Source organism: Triticum dicoccoides, chromosome 2A (assembly GCF_002162155.2).
Source record: "Triticum dicoccoides isolate Atlit2015 ecotype Zavitan chromosome 2A, WEW_v2.0, whole genome shotgun sequence".
Taxonomy (NCBI): domain Eukaryota; kingdom Viridiplantae; phylum Streptophyta; class Magnoliopsida; order Poales; family Poaceae; genus Triticum; species Triticum dicoccoides.
In genome coordinates this window covers 472,534,581-472,556,883 of record NC_041382.1, presented here as the reverse complement: position 1 = coordinate 472,556,883, position 22,303 = coordinate 472,534,581, and the positions used below count along the sequence as shown (strand labels likewise).

The 22,303-nt window shown below is 40.8% G+C and overlaps 2 protein-coding genes across 3 annotated transcripts; one reads left to right on the top strand and one right to left on the bottom strand.

Annotated features, from left to right (window-relative positions):
- Window positions 1–4,623: 4,623 nt before the first annotated feature.
- Window positions 4,624–21,937, bottom strand: LOC119354934 (eEF1A lysine and N-terminal methyltransferase-like). Its single transcript, XM_037621701.1, has 16 exons — window positions 21,487–21,937; window positions 20,640–20,741; window positions 20,456–20,522; window positions 19,838–20,019; window positions 19,231–19,491; window positions 16,836–16,919; window positions 16,708–16,755; window positions 16,559–16,623; window positions 15,426–15,474; window positions 7,421–7,658; window positions 6,216–6,337; window positions 6,011–6,091; window positions 5,866–5,940; window positions 5,363–5,478; window positions 5,108–5,258; window positions 4,624–5,039 (listed from the first exon to the last, which is right to left on the bottom strand). Exons 1-16 carry the CDS (start codon window positions 21,829–21,831, stop codon window positions 4,857–4,859), a joined length of 2,169 nt encoding a protein of 722 aa, XP_037477598.1. The 5' UTR covers window positions 21,832–21,937; the 3' UTR covers window positions 4,624–4,856.
- LOC119354936 lies at window positions 8,773–14,267 on the top strand. 2 transcript variants are annotated; one of them, XM_037621702.1, is made up of 5 exons: window positions 8,773–9,106; window positions 9,556–9,557; window positions 10,457–10,526; window positions 11,308–11,659; window positions 11,943–14,267. In XM_037621702.1, exons 4-5 carry the CDS (start codon window positions 11,309–11,311, stop codon window positions 12,546–12,548), a joined length of 957 nt encoding a protein of 318 aa, XP_037477599.1. In that variant the 5' UTR covers window positions 8,773–9,106; window positions 9,556–9,557; window positions 10,457–10,526; window position 11,308; the 3' UTR covers window positions 12,549–14,267. The 2 variants fall into 2 exon arrangements, 1 of the variants encoding a protein (XP_037477599.1); XR_005171354.1 differs by lacking the exons at window positions 8,773–9,106; window positions 9,556–9,557; window positions 11,308–11,659; window positions 11,943–14,267 and adding an exon at window positions 10,607–10,698 and having other exon boundaries at window positions 9,800–10,526.
- Window positions 21,938–22,303: the final 366 nt, after the last annotated feature.

Below are 22,303 nucleotides of genomic sequence, written 5' to 3'. Positions count from 1 at the left end.
ATAGGCCATATTAAAATATTCAAAACATCTTATATTTATGAAGGAAGGAAGCATTAAACTACTTTGCTTGATATTTGTCATTGAGAGGCTCTGCCTCCCCAGTATGCTGGTAGTATCATTTGGATTGGTTTTTCTTCTTATTATTTCTCATCGAGATCTTTAGAATAAACTTGAGTTAACACATGAAAAGACCCACATAATGATGCAAACAATAACTGACTATCATGCAATTGTCGCTTGAAGTTGCCACTGTACCGATAGATTTCCCAGTGCTCAACTCGAAACGCATCACTCGGTGCATGGTTTGTGACGGGAAACGACTCCATCGGTGGCGTTTTCTTTCATGATCACACGCCTTGATCACAGTTGGCATGCGTGCATGATCACACGCCCTACATAATTTCGTACGGACGGACGTACATAGTCAAAGTCAAGTCACCAGCAGCGGCGCATCCACATGCTCCCCGGCTTTCATTTGCCATCCGCGGTCGACCTTCTGATCTTGGCTTAAACAGTATTCGTTCATTCATACTACGTATATAGTCGCAACAGCCAGCAGGTCGGAAGATTCTATAGTGTGTGCGCGTGCGTTTCTCCCAGAGGACAAAATGGTCATCGGCAGCTTTGTTTAGATGAGTTACTATATGACTAGCTAGTTGGTCGAGCACAAGGGTTTGCACACAGTAGTCTTTTCTTTTCTTCGTTCAGTCTAGACCCGGACCAAACTGGTGTATGTTGACCGTATTTCCAAGCTTTGAACGACCCTACATGTCCATACCATAGCATCCACCCAAGTCAGCTGTCTTTTTTTTCATGGTAAAAAGAAGTTTTATTGCATTGTCACGGTGTTACAATCGAAAGGCTAAAGATCCTCAATACAAGGTGGAACCGAGTGAACCCACACAGCCGTGGTTCTCTCGGTGCGGCTATAGTTTGCCAACCGATCTGCTACACTATTCTGACTATGATGTAATTTCTGAGGTAAAAACTCCCTTTTCTTCATCAACTCTTTAATCTCTAGAATCAGATGCCCATATGCTAATTTGGTGAGGCCATCATTAGCCAACACTGAGAGGCCAATCACCGAGTCCGACTGCACAACCACCGAAAGTACTGTGTATTGGATAGCCAAAGCCATACCCTACATGATAGCATGGATCTCCACCTCCAAAGCGTCACTACAGTTAAACATGTATCGATAAGCCACCAACAGTACCGTACCTGACCCATCTCTCAATACGATTCCGGTCGTTGTCGAACCATCTGCCTCCCGGAAGGATCCATCAACGGATAGCGCGACAGTCCCTGGCCCAGGAGTCGGCCATGGTGGCGCTGGCTGTTTGTACTGAGTGTCCGTCTTCTGTTCCGAGACCGGCATTTTTCCTTTTAGTATTTCTTCCGTGGTAAAGCGACTAGTGAGCCGAATGGACTTGTAATAATTGTCCAAATACTCCATGGTTACCCCCCATCGATTGTACATCCTTGCCATGTGAGCAATCGTTCCGCAACTGCCATATACGCCAGAGCAGCATGATTACCATATCTCGAACCTGATCAGAGCATTGAGTGAGCAGATTCATAAGCCACTCCTTGCCGGTATTGATCAGCAGTCTATCCGACGGAAGAGGCCATCTAGCGTGCATGTTTATCCACAGAGTACGTGCATGGTCACATGTGATTAAAGCATGGAATTCATTCTCCTCCTCAACACCACATAGCGAGCAAGTAGATCGCTTAGAGACATGTCTATATTTTTTGCATGCCGCAGTCGGCAAGGCCCCGGCCACCACCTTCCAAACCGCTATCTTCATCTTCTGTGGCACCGATGCTTTCCATACATAGTTCCAAATTGATCTCCTGCCATTTGGTGCTTCTGAAGATGATCCTCCTGCAAAGGCTGCATCATGAGCACTTGTAGCCAATTTATAGGCACTTTTTACTGAAAATAGCTCATTCTTCTCCGGGAACCAGGAGATAAAATCACAACGCTGCCTTGGGGACATTCTTATTTTCAGAATGTGATCAATGTCCATCTGCCAAAAGTGTTGTGATAGCCTATCCATCTGCCATGCACCATTCCCATCTAGGAAATCAGAGACTCGGTTTAGGCGGGACATGCGCTTTGGTGTTATAGGCCGGAAAGACGATGCCCTCGGGATCCATGGATCCCTCCAGGTTCTTATATTTGAACCATTTCCAACTCGCCATATAATTCCTGCTTTTAACAACTCGAGGCCATGGAGGATACCTTTCCAGACCGCCGATCCATGGTTGGGAAATACCGTATCCAGCAGGTTACTTGAGGGATAGTATTTGGCCTTCAACAATCTGGCACAAAGGCTGTCCGGAGTGTCAATAAGACGCCAGGTCTGCTTAGCGAGAAGCGCCTGATTAAACGCTCTCATATCTCTGAACCCTAAGCCACCCATTGCCTTAGGTAACCTCATTTTATCCCAACTGAGCCACGCCATCTTGTTCTTTCCTTTCTCAACACCCCACCAGTAATGACGCATCAGTCGGGTCAATTCATCACACACCAAAGCTGGGAGCTTAAATACACTCATGACATAAGTTGGAATTGCCTGGGCAACAGATTTTATCAGGATCTCCTTATTACCAGATGACATATATTGTTCGCTCCGGTCAATCAACCTCTTCCTTAATCTATCTTGTACCGTTTCAAATTTTCCTTTATTCATTCTACCTTCGGGCACCGGCAGGCCAAGGTACTTAGGCTCAAAAACCTCATGTTCAATCTCCAGAATTCTCTTCACCTCATCCACCACCGCAAGCAAGCATGAGTCTGAGAAAAGGATGGAACACTTTGCTGGATTAATTAAATGCCCCGTGGCCAACGCATGATGTATGCCACGCTTCTTTCGATCCTGGGTACGTCCTAGGAACCGATTCATCATACATGGATACTTTAGACTTTACGTTACTCCCTTCATATCAAAATATAAAAAGTTTTTTGACATTTCTTTTTTGCGGGTAAAAAAATCGACGTTTTTTGACATTAACCTCTGTTTAATAATTACTGGTTGCTGCCATGGTTTTAGTTCAAAGTAGTTCCCTGATTGATCAGGATAGTTTATACTACGAGAAAATCAACGTTAATCCAACCTCTTTAGTTTGCAAAGAGCCAACAAGATGTTAAAGATGCGGGTGTTTTTATTTTGCAGGGAAAAACATGCGGGTGTTTTGACTGGACAAAATAATTCAAACAATTTTGTCTAAGAAAATGATGTTCCGTCCCGCAAAAAAAATGTTACTATCAACCAGCTTTTAGTTTTTTTTTCTTTACAAGTATAACTTTTAATCTATTCATCAACCGTTAAGTTAGTACAAAGAATAACAGAATAAAAAAATACATCTTGATCTGTAGACCACATGACGATGATTACTAGCGTTGGAGCGAGTTTTAGTTTGACGTGGCAATATCGGGGATTCATTTTCTCGTCTTCATAACCGAGTCATTAACTCCGTCAGCGTCACCCTTTGTCTCAAAATGGTTGAGGCCGTTGTTGCCGGCGATTATCAACCCGTCATGCTCATCCATAGGATGACCAACATTTTGTATGCAAGCTCGTGGCCAACTGCTTTACTCCACGAGAGTCAAACTGCTTTGACCAAAAGGTGGGATATTCTACCAACTCAGTATACAAGGCTCAGTTTTTTGGAACCTATCAACTTCTAAACGTAAAAGGTATGAAAAGCACTCGTAGAGATCCGAATTGCACTCTTCTCATGCTCTGCATACACATAATTCTCACAACCAGATCCTCTAGGAGTATTATTTTTGAGCGGTATCCTCTAGGCATGTGTAGTGGTTCTCCTCACACGACTCGTCCCGCCATCTATGCCTTGGGCCGTCCTGAATCTGCCGCCCACCTTTGCAAGGACTATCCTTTCACCTCCAAGGTCCGTCGTCTCGCTCAACTGAGGGATGACATTCATCGGCGGTGTCATCGCACAATTCATCTAGCATTGATGCCAAGTTGAACTTTGCATTCCGATATATGGGAAAGAGCAATAGTTTTTTTTTTACGATGAAACGGCAAAAGTTACAAGCATAGAAGCCACTTCATCTACACCATGTGAAACATTTGCAAAGAACAGGCCGTCACATTTTCAATGGCACAAGAATGACGCATGTCGAGTTTGCCCACCTCGCCTTTCAAGACACCATCTAGCAGGGCATGGCCTTCAATTTAGACCCTCAAAGTGCTGTGTTAAATTAGGAGTCGGCGTGGAGTTTTTCCATGGGTTTGGGCATTTTCCGTCCAAAGCATGACTACTATTTTTATTATTATTTTGACTGGGGCAAAGCATGACTACTATGTTTGTCTTCTTCTTGATGAAATGGTCCCTCCTGCCAGCTCATAAAAAAAAGGCTTTCGACTTTATAAACTGAGCCTACCTTCTCCGAGTTGGCAGCGGTTTGGTTTCACCTTTTTGTGGGGGATCTGAGTTTCATCATCCTCAATAGTCCTAAACCAATGGGAGATCCTTCTTCTCTTGTTCACAGGAGTGTTCTGGCAACGGGATCCGCTCCCCACGATTCTTTTCATTCTAGTCATGGCCCTCTACAGAACATTCGATTCTAGAGTTGGTCACTATGGCTGAAACATCACGGAAGATCTGAGCACTTTTTTCATCCCAAATTAAGGGAGGACACCTTTGGGGTATATAATAAAGAAAAAATATTCATCATGCATGGAAAAGCTAGATTCCACATATACTGCATTCTCTGCAATACAGAAGCCTACACCTACCGGCTATTGCATCCTCTGCAGATTCTTCATATCTGAGTGCCGGGAGTAATGGATTGTGCCTCACAAGCACAGAAGCCTATACTACTGCAGCCTCTGCAAATTCTTCATGTCTGATTCCACATCCACCGGGAATTTCAGCATAGCCTTCAGTTTAGTTGCAGCCTCATCAAGGTGATCGATTTCCAGGTATCTTTTGCTTGGGGATGCAAACAGGACTTCGTTCACATCTTCTTCGAGTTGCAGTGAGTATAGGTTTTCAAAGACCTAGATAAATAGAAAATCGTTAAATCTAATAGCTGTAGGAACACATGTGTGCCCTATGCCCTTCTTACCGCTTTCAGTCGTGAAACGGCCATTTCCCTGACTGCAGATGATCGCGCGACTAGATTGATGATGAGGAGACCCCCAGCTGAAAGGAACTTTTTTGCTGACATAAGGAAAGCATCTTCGACAAAGTTTGCTGGGGGGCAAGACAACCCAGAACTGTAACCAGGACTTCAAGTTAGAGTCTATTGAGGTGAACTGTTTGGCAAAAAGAACAGCAATTGATCAGTGGATGACAACAAGGAAAAGTTGAGTGACTGAACCTTAGATCAGATGAATCAACATCAACAATAAGAATTCTAACTGCATCGCTGTCTTTGCCATTTCGTTCAGAATGGGCATTTTCTTCAATGAATTTGATTCCATCCCCCAAATGCACCTAATGCAAGGGAAGGTAAAAAATGTAATGAAGCTCAATGCTACAAATAGCTCATTATCATGCTTGGTAGTTAGTACCGGTACTACTAAGCTCCTAAACATGAATTCCTAGAGGAGGAATGCAGTATTACATTACTTTGAGTACAAGAAAAAAGAGCATTCATCATGCTTTATTCATAGGGAAATGTTGCTTCCGAAAATCATCATAGAGAACGAATATAATATATTACGATCAGAATCATTTAACACATTAAACAGTTGCAATAGACCTTGCTACGCTTTTATGGTCATATGAATAATAAGAACAGCACTGAGAACACTGTATTTTTCAAAGAAAAGAAAATTACTGAAATGTAACATGTATTATTTCGCATAGTTCAAAACACACCTTCAATTGCTCATCCATTGAAAAGCCAAAATATTTCGTCGCGACCTCCTCCATCACGGGGTCCAACTCAACAACCTGTAAATATTGGGAAGCATGATCTCCCAGTTCAATCAGTTGACCAAGAATAGGAAATGTTTCTCTTTACCTCAATATCAAGATGAGGGAGGCATCCACGAAGAAACATTGGTAAACTCCCGGCCCCAAGGCCTACAATAGTGGTACTGACCTACAAAATAAATTGCAGGATACCTAGTATCACAAACTAAACTTAGTGCTTTAACGGAAAATTAATAACTAAGGGTATTGCAGAGGTTCAGGCATTCAGCATATAATGATATCATATTACTTACCCTTTCTCCAGATGATGCCGCAGCACTCAGAGCAGATGCAACTAAAGAAAGCCCACATATGATACTACTGTGATAAGAGCTACCAAGATAGCTATGGTCGACCCTCAGACTGTCCTTGGATCCTACATATAATAAAAGACCAACCAATTCTGGGCTTAAAGTAAGATAAGAAGTAAAGCCATACCTAATTTTGATTGTCTTATTGCATAGGTGCAGACCAATAATGTTAGTAGGTTTAGAAACATAAAAAAGAGGTAACAACAGTTATCCAACCAGGGTTTGAAATTCTAGATTCACAAACAGTCCAATATCACGGACGGTATCAATTCCAGACAGTTACAGCAGAAATTAGTTTTTCCTGGGCAGTTTGCAACAACAACAACCGAGCCTTTAGTACCAAACAAGTTGGGGTAGACTAGAGGTGAAACCCCAAAACAATTTTCACTTATTTGAATTAAAAATCTGACAAAAATGTTTGCAATTCAGGATTTGTTTTACAGGCAACCTCTAGGAAAAACAGAGGGCCTTTTACTACCAGGATTTTGAACCCTGATTCCAACAGCAAAAGAGAATGCTGGGAAACCGGTCGGTTTTTTCTCTCATTGACAGAAAAAAGGAGGATAGGTACATCAATGCTTGCATCTCAGTTGAGAACAACGAGTAGGATCAACAAGCATTATAAGAGAAAATGGAATGGAGTAAAATCATAAATAATTCGGAGTTCTGCCATTTTTTAAAGGTTTAAAATTACTTTGTCAAGAAAAATTGCAACACTCCGCAAGTACCCAGAGTGAGGGAAGATCAACATGCATCAGCTAGTATCAGATGAATAACTAGACAAATATTACCAAAGTAAACATGTAGAACAAAAATAGTTACAGCAACTGGAAAGAATTCAGAGCATAACTTATACAGGATAATGCCATGCATGAAATGCTCTCTTCATTAATCTAGAAATTAACTGTATTTAAAAATTAAAATGCAAACAGGTTATCAACAAATAGATGTGTTTTGATTGGAAACCTATTGTAAATGTTAGAAAATCAAAATTCCGCAACAAAACTATCAGAATACATAGTCATGACGCCAAGAAGAGGCCTAATGCCGAAAAAAGTAAGCTCAAACCAAAGCCATCAAGGGCATGGACTATTCCACACCATAGCAGTAAAATTGGACATCTAGGTTAACATTAAATAGGAATATACCAGTGAGTCCCTTTTTCTGGCTCTTCTTTTTTGATGATGTAGATGAGTTCTTGGTCTTACTGTCCATCTCATCACTTGGTGATTCTCTCATTAACAATGCTTCAGATTGCACTAAGCCAGAACTTCTTTTAAAAATAAGTCGCCGGAACATTTTTTCAGACATGCAGCTTTGGTCTCCATCAACATTTTCATAAAGAACATCTTCCACAACCATAGGACCTGTTATTTCTGATGTTACCTTCAAATGCACACAAGGAGGTCAGCCGAGGTATTGTGTGTGTGTCATTCGACATTACAGCAAATTAGAGAATCATGCGGCTTTGAAAATTCAAATAAAAGCATATAGATGTATTAGTCCAGTTCCAGCTGCCTCCCTTACTATTACAGTCCTATCTAACAGAATCAAATACATGTCAAACTCTCCAAAGCCAGCTAGGACGAGGTTGATTCTTCATAGGAGGCAGAGACACTCACTGAAAACCCCAAACTGAATCATGCCATCCACAAACAGATGATATCCACACAGCTTTCTGATTCAGTGCAGGAACAGTCAAGACAGGGAACCTAATGCACGTTTCCAGGGAGCCAGCATCTGGTTCTTAGGATATATACTCCAAGAAAATTCATTAGATGGGTCCTCCCAAGCAATTACACAAGTTTACAAATATCTGACAGTTAATTTAATCCAGCCAAATGATAACAAACTCATTCTCAGATAGTTTACTCGATCCAGTGTCCTAGGAAGATCAGTTAGATAACATCACCAAAAAAATTGAACAACACACCAAGCACTATATACATATCTTGTATATAAGATACCATCTGTGGAAGGAAGCATGTCTGTTCAATTTTTTGGAGAGGGTAACATAAACCCTGGTTTCTGGGAGCAGTTCTTTTTTTAACAGGTTTCTGATAGTACTTACCATGCAATAACAGCTTGAAGGGAGGGACAATAGGAGAGAATGAATTCGAGCTGACTAATTCATCATTTTTGGTTTGCATGTGACACTTACATGCTCGTCCTCACAGAGGATGTAGTAGCAGTGAACCAACCATATCTTAAGAAAACCAAGTGATATTCCAAATAACCATCCATAGCCTGGTAAACTAATCAAATGTTTAGGAAACCTCGATTGATGAGGTAAGGCCTTCTGAATCCTGGAGCTACAATACTGATCCTGTGCACGACTGCATGGCACTGTTTATACAGCATCAAGGCAGTGGTCTCCATGACCAATATATGCGAGACTTCGTCGTCAGCCTTCTAGTTTCCAAAACATCTGATGAGTTTTCCTAGGATACAATCCAGTTATTTGGAGTATCAATTAGTAATTGCTAAAGATAGAGCTATGAGCCTAATTGGTTTGCAGCCAAATTTTGGCAAGCCAACTATTGGCACGCGCCAAAAATTAGCGGTCGATTGGTTCGACTCGAACCGTGGGCGCGCCAACAGGCGGCTAGCCAAATATTGGCCGCGTGTCTTCCCCCCACCGCTCACTTTCCCCTCACTGTTCGCCCCAACAGGATATCCCCTTATCCTCCTTCGTCCCAGCCCCAAATCCCTAGCCCCTCCGTTCCACCGTCCGTACCGCCGCCAGCGACCAGAAGCGCTCAAGGACCTCGGCGATCTCCTGCTCCGGTGGGAAATCGTCAACGAACCAGACCAGATCCACCAGAGCAATCAAGGTTAGTTCGTGCCCAAATCTGATGGGTCTTTCCTTCTTTCCCTGTGTACACTTTACCCAATCGCCTGCAGTGTCCTCTCATCTGACGCCACAAGCAGATGTACGTGATTATTGTTTCTAGATGCGAGGGGTACTGGTCTCTCTTAGTTTGCATCTGCAGTCCGCTCTCATCTGACGGGACAAGCAGTGCGCTCTTATCTTCTCTGTCTTGTACTTGGTGCAGGATTCAGGAACGGTTCAGAGTTATTTTAGTACCTTGCATCTGCATAAATCTGAAGCTAAATACCTTGCTTAAAGATTATGCTGGACTAATTGATGCTAGGATATCACTACAACATGTGCCCTCATACTTTTCTACTGCCACGGTGGGAGGGCTGAAACCTAATACTCTCTTCTAATATATTTGAGAGCCTGAAAGACAGAGCAGTATCATCTTGCTTTTGACAATAGAAGTCACACACCTCTGAATAACTTATATATATACACATATTTGAATTTTTTTATGTATTGACAAATTATTTACTATCTGCTTGTACATGCTTTGCATTGCTTTTCCATTTTCTTTTATGCTTATGCATCTTATCTTTACTCAGATGGATAATTCTCAACAACAATATCTATATTACTGTATGTGGAAGCAACGCACACTACTTGTCCTTTTTGTAATGTTGGTCCTTTGGTGGAGCAAGAAAAAAGGGAGGAAGAATAGAGCTAAACGTGTCAAGTATGGTCCACTTGTCAAGAGAGATATTTGGAGGAGTACTGAACTAATTAGACTGATCGACACCTCGGAAAGGACGTGTTTGCGCCAGCTCAGGATGTATCCGGCTGTTTTCTACAAGTTGTGTGCTCACCTTAGGGACAAAAAGCTTTTGGCTGACACAATTCATGTGTCCGTAGAGGAGCAGCTAGCTATGTTTTTGAAAATTGTTGGGCAATATCACACTCATTCCTCTGTAGGATTTGCGTTGTGGCGATCTGAGGAGACAGTGAGTAGGTATTTTAACATTGTCCTACGTGCACTTGTGAAGTTAGCCCGTGAAATAATCTGCACTCGGTCTACAGATACACATGCTAAGATCACTACCAACCCACAGATTTTATCCCTACTTTGAGGTAACTCTACCAGTGTGTTATACTAGTTAATTTCCAAACTAAGTTCGTTCTAATTCACACAAGTTTAATTTTTTTCTAGGGATGTATAGGGGCAGTAGATGGCACCCATATTAGGGCACGTGTGCCTTCAAAATATGTGGACAGGTTTAGGGGCCGCAAGCCATATCCCACACAAAATGTCCTAGCTGCCGTGGATTTCGATCTTAGATTCACGTATGTTCTAGCAGGGTGGGAGGGATCTGCTCATGATTCTGCTGTATTGCATGATGCCCTATCTCGTCCAAACGGTCTCAAAATTCCAGAAGGTAATTGCACATTTTTTAAAAATGTTGTTTAGTTTAAACATAGAAAATTAACTTAAGGTGGTATTCAACTATGTATGTAGGAAAATTTTATTTGGCTGATGCTGGGTATGCCACCAGGCCGGGCATATTGCCACCCTATCGAGGTGTTCGCTATCATCTACAGGAGTTCCATGGTCCGAATCGTCCAACCTGTCCAAAAGAGCTGTTGACCACCGTCATTCCTCACTAAGGACAACGGTCGAGTGAGCCTTTGCAGCTATTAAGAATCGTTTCAAGATTCTTAGTAATAGACCTTTCATACCCTTGAAATCACAACCCAAGGTGGTTATTGCTTGTTGCGTCATTCACAACTGGATTTTAGACAATGGACCCGATGAGTTTGTAGATGACGAACCAACTTGGTACCACCACCTGCCAAGGAGTAGCAATCGTGCCTCCGACCGAGAGAGTGATGTACGCGAGTGGGCAGCCAAGCGTGATTTGATTGCCCAACAGATGTGGAATGATAGAGAGAGATTGGCGAACAAGGATGCTTCAGAGAGCGGGAGTAGTGCTAGTACCATTTGAAAGTACTTTCCTGTAGTACATTTTCCTTATTTAGCAGTTCCATGTTTAGACATTTTGTGGCAATCTAGCTCTGTAATTTTCTTTTCGTGTATTGTGCAATTGTACTTTTATTTTGGAATGTACTGTTGGGTAATGTATGGATTGTTTGTTTGTGCTGAAACCCTTGAATATTCGTTGACATAATAGCATATTGACTTCTGACCTTCATTTATAGAATGGGTGAGCAAAAAGAAGGTGCCAAGACTGAGGTTGCTCGCTCTCGTGATAATTACATGTCATGGAGTGATGATTGTACCAAGTATATGCTTGAGTGGTATATCGAGAAGCAAAGGGACAAGCCACCAACCTTCAAGTGGAAGGCACAACACCATCTACAATGTGCTAATGATTTGAATGACAAGTTTGGAATTACAGCTACAGCAAAACAAGTTGATCGACACTTTAGGTCATTCAAGGAGAAATGGAAGTGGATAAAGCTAGCAAAGGGGAGGAGCGGATATGGTTTCGATAAAGTACTTAACAAATTTAACATTGACAAGTCAGAGAAATCACCAAGCAAGCTTGGTGTAAGTTCGCTCCAACTCACCTTTCTATTTGCATGATTTATAGTTCTCTATGCGATCATTCTTGTTTTTGCTAAACTGATTATCTAGTTTTTATTTTGAAAATGGCATGCTAGTGTTAATAGATATTCCTTTTTTGCATTTACCACTGTCAAAATATTCACTTACACAGATTATTTGGTCTCACCAATTATACACTTGTTTTATAATCATTGTTGTGCACTTTTAGATTGACCAGACTACTCAAACAATTTATTGCATTGACATGCTTTGGTTTATGTTGCAGAAAATAAAATTTAACTACCTTACTCACTCCATCAAGTTTTATCATCTCCTGGAAGAACTGTTTAGTGACTCGTCTCATGCGGATGGCTCACTAGCTATTGATGTGAATGATGCAAGTGAGAATGTGGAATCTGATGGTAGTAGTGAAACGAGCAACCACACATCCACTGCCGAACAAGGTCTTAGTGATTCCGACATGATTGCGCCCAACAGTCCAGCTGAAGGCACTAGCTCAAATCTGAAGCGCAAGCATGTTAAAGCACCACATAAGAAGAAACCAAAGGTCAAGGCGCGTCGAGCCAGCGTGTTAGATGATGATGTGGCAGCGAGCATTGTGAGTCTTGCTGAAACTGTGAAATCTGCTGCCCCTATTCAACCAATAGCAGTTACAGACCCCAATGCCAATCTTTGGAAACACATTGAGTCGCTAACTATCCCAGCAAATGAGAAGATTGAGTTAGCAGCCTATCTTGCTAAGCCAGAACAAGAAATTTTCCGTGGTTTCCTGAACTGTGCAAGCGTCCAGACTTTTAATGCTTGTGTCCTTGATTATTTCGCGCACAAGTACGACGGCAATGATCGCACAGCTGCTGATCCATCAATCTGAATGACATGTTTGGTGGCTTTCTTTTGGCAAGTGCTTTTGTACTCTACGTAGCTTTTCATGCACTTATGCTAAGTGGAATTCCTGTGCCGTAATGGTGTTTAGAGGGTCTTGCCTTTTGTAATGCATTGGTCTAGCACAAATCTAAATTAAGCTAGTTTGTAAGAAATTTCCTGATGCTTGATGACCTTGTGCATGCTACGTTGCAATATTGCAGTGGTATGATGGTGCTTCTAAATTAGTAAATTATGCCCATGGTATGACAATGGCGTGTAAATTATGTACTGGATTACGTAGGTAACAAATTCCTTGTCGGGACGAGTTATGCATATTTGGTAACAAACCAATTGATATACACTTGTTTTTTGCCAAATATTGGCAAAACATTGACAACCAACCAATTGGTAGCCAAACTTGCCAAATGTTGGCAACTTCCAGCTTTGCCAAAAATAGGCTTGCCAACAATTGGCATGCCAAAAATTGGCTGCAAACCAATCAGCCTCTATTTTCCTATTTATTCCCTACTCAACCTTGGTACAAGTACCAATGAAATTTCTCTTCATGCATCCTAGTCCCTTCGAGTCTTGTCATCCGGCCTCTCTCCAGCCAGTATTTACCCCTATGAACTTTAGCTCATAACAATGTGAGCTACTATGATCAGTGAGAGTCCAGCGCAGGAGGTATACTAATCATCAATGGTAAAGTGCAACCAAAGTAGTCCAGAAGACAATATGACAAGCCGGCGAATAAAGGTGAAAGCAAAGGTTCTTATCAAGCAACAACTGAACAAGATGTTCAGAACTACTCCCTCCGTTCCAAAATAGATGACTCAACTTTGTACTAACTTAGTACAAGTTGAGTCACCTATTTTGGAACGGAGGGAGTAGACGTTAGACGAGAACACTAGGACTAAAAAGCTTTAGAATGACAAGCAGCTAAACTGGTCCTGGACTTCTGGTTAAACGCGAAACATTATATCTTATCAGCTCACAGCTTGAAACGGTTTGCTCAAGTGACATACTTCAACTTCAAAGGTCTAAACCCCACATGGAATTGTATGCTTACACCCATTTATTTGACAACTGTAATCATATTAAGACATTCACTATGTGCCCATGAATCTATAAAGGAAAAGGCTGCAGTTGAACATCTGTTGGATGAGTTGAAGTGGCTTTTGACTGTTACGGTCTAGCAGTAATGAACTTGATGAGAGAATCTTAGAACAGTACAATCATTAGTAAAAAAACAATTTATCGAGAAACAAATCCAATTCGGACCATGAAATTTGGTAACTGGTACATGTCTGAGTTGAACCCCCCTATCTGAGACCTTCAAGTTTCAAGACCAAATAACTTCAAATGCCAATGTGATGTCGAGGCATATGCCGGTTTCATGAAAGTGGCACATACGACAATATGGATTATTATATGATTTCCAAGGATTTAATCTAAAAGTTCAGCTTACAAAAAAAAAAATCAAGCTAGATATGACAGGACACTCACCCACTCCCAAACGCGGATTTCTTAAGAAAAATTACCTAATTAGGCCTATAAAAATTGATCGTCAAATTTTCCTACAGTTTTTCAGTTGTTCAGCCATTCTCTGAACTCAAAATTAGTTTCTAGGATGAAATTAAAGTGGAATCATTAAAATAATCTACACTGTCAGCCATCTTTGCGCCACTTTGCCCAAACCATCCACGTCATACATCACAGCAATGACATAACCCTCAAAACCGTGTTAGGATTCAAGACGGTCAGGTTATGAAACTGAGGGTTAAAAGAAATAGTTAGTGTATTGTGTAGTTGGGGGTTCAACTGTCCAAGATAGACCTTTCCACCAAACTTAGGCTAATTTGGTGATGTTGACCCTAAGAAGAAAGGGCAAGAATCATTGCCACTGGACTAGGGGTACATTTGGTTTACCACCAACACCAGCCTTACCAAAAAATCGGCCCGCCCATGGGATTTGGCCGCCGTTTGGACTGCACCAAAAAATTGGCTCACCCAGTCCGCCCGCATGTTATTCTCGCCAATTCATGGGCGCAGCAAGGGGGTGGAAAACGCTCGCCAAATAATTTGCAGCCTGCTCTTGCCCGCTCTTTACGTGGGTCTCGTTTCATTTTTGCTTTTATACGGTGGTCGCGTCCACTGCTTTTACGGAGGTCTCGCCAAATAATACGGCGGATTAATCGCGTGGGTAGCTGCGTGATGACCGAACAGTTTTTCTTAAGGCAACCGAACAGTTGTTTGGATGGATTTTTTCATTGACAGGTACTCCCTCCGTTCCGAATTACTTGTCGCAGGTATGGATGTATCTAGATGTATTTTAGTTCTAGATACATCCATTTCTACGACGAGTAATTTGGAACGGAGGGAGTAGTTTGGATGGATCAGTCCCGTGTAAGCTCCAGCCTAACATACGTTTTAGTACTGGACTTCCTTTGATCAGAATAAAAAACTTTTACTATTGGACAAATGTTCTCAAAACCAGTACTAATACTCTTCTCTTGCATGTTTATTTTTTGGCATATTATATTTAATTAATTTATATATTACAAAAAACTTATTTTTAATATGTCTCTTTCTTTGTTGGCTCAAGTTACATCCAAATTAAAATCAGATCAAGCACTAATCAATCCAAGTTACTCGTACAAAACATTTGGCAAACCAAATGAAGTCTTAGTGATTTTACCAAAATTTTGGCAAGTACATTGGCTACAATCCAAGCAATGATAACTTACCAAAATTTTGGTCATGCCCTCACTTTGGTCATGCCAATTTTTTGGCTGGGCTAGCTGGGGCACAAACCAAACACACCCTAGATTTCCGGATAAAATTAGACAGTTTGAGTAGAATTTTTTTAGAACATTAACAATACCTCCTGCAGAACATCTCTTTGTTTCACACCATCACTGGCCATCATGAATCTGAATAGGTTTGATGCACCAGCACCCCAAGATAAAAAATCGAAGTAACAAGAATAGTTAGAACAAAGCCAATTGAAAAAGGTCTTACAATAAATAGTTAGAAGAGGGCCAAATAAGAAAAGTTGAGTAGTGATCAATGCACAATGGGTTATTCGGTTGTCATGTGTCAGTGCATTAATTGTAGACAAACCACACACTTACAAGTTTGTTTGCGCGTATTACTATCAAATGTAACAACAATCATCTAGCTATTTCCAAACATAACAGTGCATAGTGACAATGCAGATTTTACTGAATTTCAGCTCAATGTTCAGAACAGAGACTAAGGTAATTGAGAGACTGAGTCGTAATGTACCTCTGCAACTATGATATAACTAGTTAGAGAGTTACCAATTTGATAAAAAATTAAAAACCAGAACAGGGACAACCACATCATTTACTCCGTGTTATTTTTCAGAATTGACAAATACTACCTCCGTCCTGGTTTATTGGCCCCCTTTGTAATTTGTGCCAAATTTTGACAAAATATTTAACTAACAAAATGTTAATGCATGTCAATAAAAATTATATCGTTGGATTCGTATTTGAACATAGTTTCCAATGATATAATTTTTTGTGACATGCATGAACATTTTGTTAGTTAAATTTATGGTCAACATTTGGCACAAAATACAATGGGGACCAATAAACCAGGAGGGAGGTAGTATAAAATTAATTTAACCTACGGTTGCTAGAATGCACACGGATGAGCAAAAAAGAAGAGGGTGTGCCAGTAATTAAGGGATCCAATTGATGTGAGTTGTCATAAGCAAAAAGGCTGGGGTAATAATAATGATGATATATCTTTTCATAAATAGGGTAATGAGCAGAATAAATACATCAAAGTTATTTGGCATTAGCATAATATAATTAAAATAAAATCAATTTTTCTATGGGCCAATGACAGGATACTCTTTCGCCCGAATACATAATGCGAAAGTCTGGCTTAGTTATTTGATGTATTAATTATTTTCTGCACACGATAAAGGCCTACTTGTAGTAGAAAGTACTGACAGAATTTAAAAAAGAAAGCATTGAGACATACGGCATAGGGTCTGTCTCTTCAGGATATTCAGGTTCTAGATCCATAACAAGAGGAGATAAATCCTTCTGCGAATAGCAAAAATATTATGTTACAACCTGACATATAAAAATAGGGGCCTTTAGCAATCGCACAATAATGAGAAACATCACCTTGATAACATCAATGTCAGCACTTGCATGTCTGCTATCGAGGAATACCTAGCACAGCACAAATATAAGCCATGAAAATGAAGCAACATATCCTAGATAGCAAAGAGATAAACACGCAGTCTGCATACCATGATTAGACGAGCAGCCTTTGCACTTTCAACAACAAGCCACTGCCCTTCCTCTGAAGCAAATAACCATTCCTGAGCTCGTGCCTGAAAGAAGGTATTTTCGTTAGCAATCACGAATGGACAGAAGAAGTGATGAACTATTTGAGTACTTCTCTATTTTCTTGGGTACAATATTGAAACATGCGGTGAACGTCAAATGAAAGCTACTGTGGTTAAGCAAAGCCTAGTTGTTCAGATTAGTTGACCAACAGGCCACTCTGACACAGATAAAATACTTCCATTTTGTTGCGGTGGGAAAACAGCAACAGCCATAAATCAGAGACTTAACGAGAATGAGGGATCAACTATATTAAAAACCATACAAGGGTAACAGAAATTTAATTAATTGAAATGGGATCGATGCCAGCATATTTATAGGTTTTATTACAGAGATGAAGCAGGAAATGATGATCAGGAAATTCAAACATATTCAGCAAAGCGTTGCTGGGTGTGCATATCCGTCATCTCTGGACTACTACTGGACTTCAACCAAATTAAGAATATTAAAGATGGAAAATTCTTAATTCCCATTTACATGAAAAAAATGTCATGAATAAGATCCTAATAATGCAGGGGTTAGTCCCATATAATTGTGAGGCCAATCCACTAAGTGAAGTTTGTCTCAGTGATCTGTTCCGAGTCCTGATTGCTCATTACTTAAGGTCTATTAAAACAATAAGATTCCTCATGTGAGGAGAAAAAAATCGTAAAACTTACATCAAAAATGAACAATGAAGATGACAAAAAATCCACAAAGTCCTCCATGCCACTAAATGTTAGAAAACTAACAGCTCCTAAAAAAATTAAGAGGGCTAAAATTTTATAAATCAGTATCAGTTAGTTTGGTTTGAGGAACAGGACTGGAGTGGACCATTCATCAAACCTAGCCACATACTTTGTTTGAGAAATGTAATGGGTTAGCCTGTCAAAACACCTCAACCCTCATAAGCACAGGGATAAAAGAAATATGGGGGATGGGGCCCACCCCAAAAATCATGGGTTAATTGGTTGACAGACCAACACATCTAGCATAAGGCAGTCCCTCAAGTCAAACGACATATACATTAGCATCTGTAGCTCCAACAAATAGCTGCATTTAATCCAGCAGATTCATGATTGCAGTATGATAAGAACGACAGCATTAATCTCATTCAAACACTGAATATGCATGCTTAGCCTGCTGACTTATCCACTTCCCAGGCTGAAAAAACTGTCCTCAAGATGGAATTTCGTTCTTCTACATAAACAATACTCCCTCCATTCCATAATGTAGTGCATATAGATTTTATGAAGTCAAACTTAGCAGACTTTGACCAAGTGAAAACTATCTATATCTACAATACCAAACATAAACAATATTAAAATTTAACTCACAATGTATACAATGATATCCATTTGGTATTCTGATTGTAAATAATTTTCTCTCTAAACATGGTCAAAGTTTTGACTTCTGAAAAAATCTATATGCACCACATTATGGAATGGAGGGAGTAACTTGCTTCAGTAGTCATTATTTGCACTATGTAACTCTTCCAGGGGGAGCCTTGGCGCAGTGGTAAAGCTGCTGCCTTGTGACCATGAGGTCATGGGTTCAAGTCCTGGAAACAGCCTCTTACAGAAATGTAGGGAAAGGCTGCGTACTATAGACCCAAAGTGGTCGGACCCTTCCCTGGACCCTGCGCAAGCGGGAGCTACATGCACCAGGTTGCCCTTTTATGTAACTCTTCCAGAATCCTAAGCTTCTGTCGAATTGCACAAAGAAGCATTAGCTACATGTCCCTATTTCTTCTCTCTTCGAAGCTTTCTCTTGGGATGTAAAGACGAATACGTGATTACAGCATCCACATCACATCCACAGTGAAATTTGAGTTTATTGACATATTTGTACGGCAATTTCTTATCTCCAGCAATCGGAATTTACAGTAACAATAGAGGGAAATAGAATGGTATGGCATCAACATGATAATAGTCCATGTATACTCAAGTTTGAGGCAACTTTGTGTATCGCGTGGACTCCAATTTGAGGCAACTTCGTGTGTACCACCATAGCACGTTTTCAGGCAATAATAAGAATATGGACACAAAACTAACACATGAATTAAGATCACATAGACAGTAAGATTGGCATAAAATGCATAGATTAAAGGATTAAATCAGTAAGAAAACAAAACAGTCCCAAAGCTGCAAACAGACCCACGTAAATCTTGATCAAGAAATTTTACATTTCTACTGTGTCTCAGTTTTGAAGGTTTACTGCAAGATAGAGGCAATGATTGGCTAAGGAATTCAGCTAAACAGTAATAGTAATAAAAAATACTATAAGGGCACAGGTGCAAATTGACAATATATAACAGACCTTAGGAACAATAAAAACTCCACAGTGGTATGCAAATGTTTCAGTTTGATTCTTGGCATCCATTAAAACAGCTTTGTAGCAATATAGTGAGCTTCCTTGTTCACCGAGAATTAACTGCCTCCTTCGTCCTGGAACAATAACCTTTAGATCTCCAATAGCACCCAGCTGAAGATCTCGCAACGAGAAAAGTATATCAACACCAGAATTGTGTGACTCCCGGATTTTGTTCTCATTTTGCAGAGCATGAATTACAGCATTTGCCTGTAGCACGAACACAGAACATCGAGTAAAATGTAAGTCCTGACAAGAACTTAATTATTTATATTTCATAATATTTACTCCCTCCATTCCATAATGTAGTGCATATAGATTTTTGAAAAGTCAAACCTCACAAACTTTGACCAAGTTTTTGGAGAAAAACATTCATCTAGAATGCCAAGCATATATCATTAGATTCATTATAAGAAGTAGTTTCATATTTTATATATTTGGTATTGTAGATAGAAATAGTTTTCTCTATAAACTTGGTCACAGTTTTACTTCTCAAAATATCTATACGCACTACATTATGGAACAGAGGGAGTATATCAGACGAACATAAGAGTACCTGTTGCATGTTACAGTATTCAGCAGACTGGTCCACTAGTGATTTTATTGTGTGTACAACACCCATCTTCCCTTTTACCATGACCACCATGAAGGTCTGGAAGGCAGACTTGCTAGAGGGTTCACTAGCTATAGCTTGAATAGTCATATCCCATCCAAACCTGAACTCGGACAAAAGTAGGTCTACAAGAGAGAAAGTGGAAAAAAGAGTCTAAACAAAGTTTCAATATTAACTGGTTGATTACATAGAAAATAGTCCATCTGTTATTTTGTAATTGGTATTTTACAATTCATGGAACTTCTTGAAATTTGAGTGACAATATCTTCAGAAGTATCTATATTGGCTGCAGATACATCATACATTGCAATATATCATAGATTTGCTGGTAAAGGCATTTTGAAAATCTCATGACCTTTTTATTTGTACTAATACAGAGCTTAAAACCCAATGGTCACTCACAGAATAACACAGTAAAAGAAGTGTAACTGCCAAATTGGAACCATGTCAAATTCAAAATCACGCATATGCATATGTCAAGTTAAAAGCCAAAAAAATATGGAGAAGGTACAAGGTGGCAACTGCGAAACATCCTGTTGTCAGAAAGTGATTGAAGTTCACCTAAAACATGGGATTCTGCTAGAGTAAAGCACGCAAATTTCCCGCCTAACTTCAAAACCCTCTTGGCCTGCAAAAGGTGCCTGCTTAGTCAGGCATGGCATGAAGAAAATAATATTTCCATCAAGCCTAGTAGATTGCAGCAAGTAGATGGGAGTAAATTTAAACAAACTCAAAATCGAAATACCTCGTCTAGATATTTCATCCCCAGTTTTGTGCCAACCTCCGGCTCCATAAGAGCATCCAATCCTCCCTTATCAAGTATGAAATCAAACGAACCATCTGGAAACTGCCAATTTGGGATGTAAGGCAGCTTCCACAAGAATGTTTGTTACAGGTTGCTAAACAAATAAAGCATAGAAGCCGACAACAAAAATCCTGACAAACGGCACGGGAAATGAGAAGCATAAAGCAATTGAACTTTAATAAAAGTATACTTGGAAACAGCACTAGTGACTTCAGTTCACATGTTAGGTGGAATCATAAATGTTGCCCAGCGGATGTAATACTAAGGTCATTCTGAATAACAACAGGGTAAATATTTCCATTTTGTTTTTAGCTAAAACCAAAAGTATCTTCTGGAAGCAATCTGAGAGAGACAATATATCAGTTCAGTTACAAGACTATGCACTGACAACACACGGATACTCGTCCATGGTAACCTAAACCAGTCGGTTCTACAGGCAGGAAATCTAATTATAGTTATGGTACTGATGTTCATAACAGAAAACGAAGGTGTATCTGTTCTTCATTCAGTGGCTAAAATTGCATTCCATTACAACATCAGGTCCAATCGAGCATTGCAAACTTTGATACTAGCTTCCAACACAATCATTGGTCAGAGTTCAAACCTCGCAATTTTGAATACCAGTAATTAAAGTGAGCGGAGATGTTTCAACTAGAACAAACATCATTACTGTACTCCAACTACAAAAAAAGCTCACTCGGTGTGCCCCCACCAATCCAGCACCAATGAACAGACCAATTCTAAATTGGCACGGTGCAACCGCAATTCATGGACGCAGGAGGCGTACCTGCATGTTGGTCATGTCCATGACGCGCCAACGCATCTGAGGGCGCACACGGGCGTGCCGGCGGAGCATGTCGGCCACGATGACACGGGAGAAGTCGACGTTGGTGATGCGGCGGAACCCCAGGTCGTACAGCTGCTCCGAGAGCGACGAGCTCCCGCACCCCGGGACAAGGATCTCCGTCCCCTCTTCCCCAAGGAGGAGCGACAGGAGCGGGGCCTTGATTTGCGGCCACTCCGCGTACCACTCGAAGCTGTCGCCATCCCCGCGGAGGGCAAAGAACTTGTCCCAGTTCTCCCGCGAAGTAAAGTCGAGCAGCGCGTCGTGGAGCGCCGGCGTGGTAGCCATGGGGTGGCTGCGCGAGCAGAAGACTCAAACCCTAGCTAGGAGAGCAGGGGTTTAGAAGTGGTTGGAGAAACGAGGTTTTCTCGGTTGGGAGCGAGGACTCCAAACGCTTCGACCTCCGAGGGGGGAATTTTGATCATTTGCGCATTGCGCCGCTTATTTTGCCTCTAATCATTTCTAAATAAAAAACTTCTAGATGTGTTATTATCTCTATCTCTATATACTCGATTCGTCGGGAAGGCCATGCTCAATACGGCGAAACAGCCTCCAAAAATGCTACGGGAGTAGCAGCCCTTCACGAATTTGGCCAATCGGGGTCCACGGAGTGCTCGGGGGATCGGACGAACAAGAATGACCGGGCAATTGACCGGACGGCCAAAATCAGTTATGACGTGAGAGAACTACTAGGATGCACGGTTATAATATTTTTAAGTATACTCTCTTCTGTCCATAATAATGGTAGCAATTTTAACTT

Bases quoted from the DNA above. Each gene is read 5' to 3' on its own strand.
- LOC119354936 (XM_037621702.1), top strand. From the start codon at position 11,309: ATGGGTGAGCAAAAAGAAGGTGCCAAGACTGAGGTTGCTCGCTCTCGT. The intron at 11,660-11,942 runs GTAAGTTCGCTC...TTTATGTTGCAG, and splicing joins AATCACCAAGCAAGCTTGGT to AAAATAAAATTTAACTACCT.
- LOC119354934 (XM_037621701.1), bottom strand. From the start codon at position 21,831: ATGGCTACCACGCCGGCGCTCCACGACGCGCTGCTCGACTTTACTTCG. The intron at 16,624-16,707 runs GTGATGTTTCTC...TGCTATTCGCAG, and splicing joins CTGACATTGATGTTATCAAG to AAGGATTTATCTCCTCTTGT. The intron at 15,475-16,558 runs GTATGTCTCAAT...AAACCTATTCAG, and splicing joins GAAGAGACAGACCCTATGCC to ATTCATGATGGCCAGTGATG.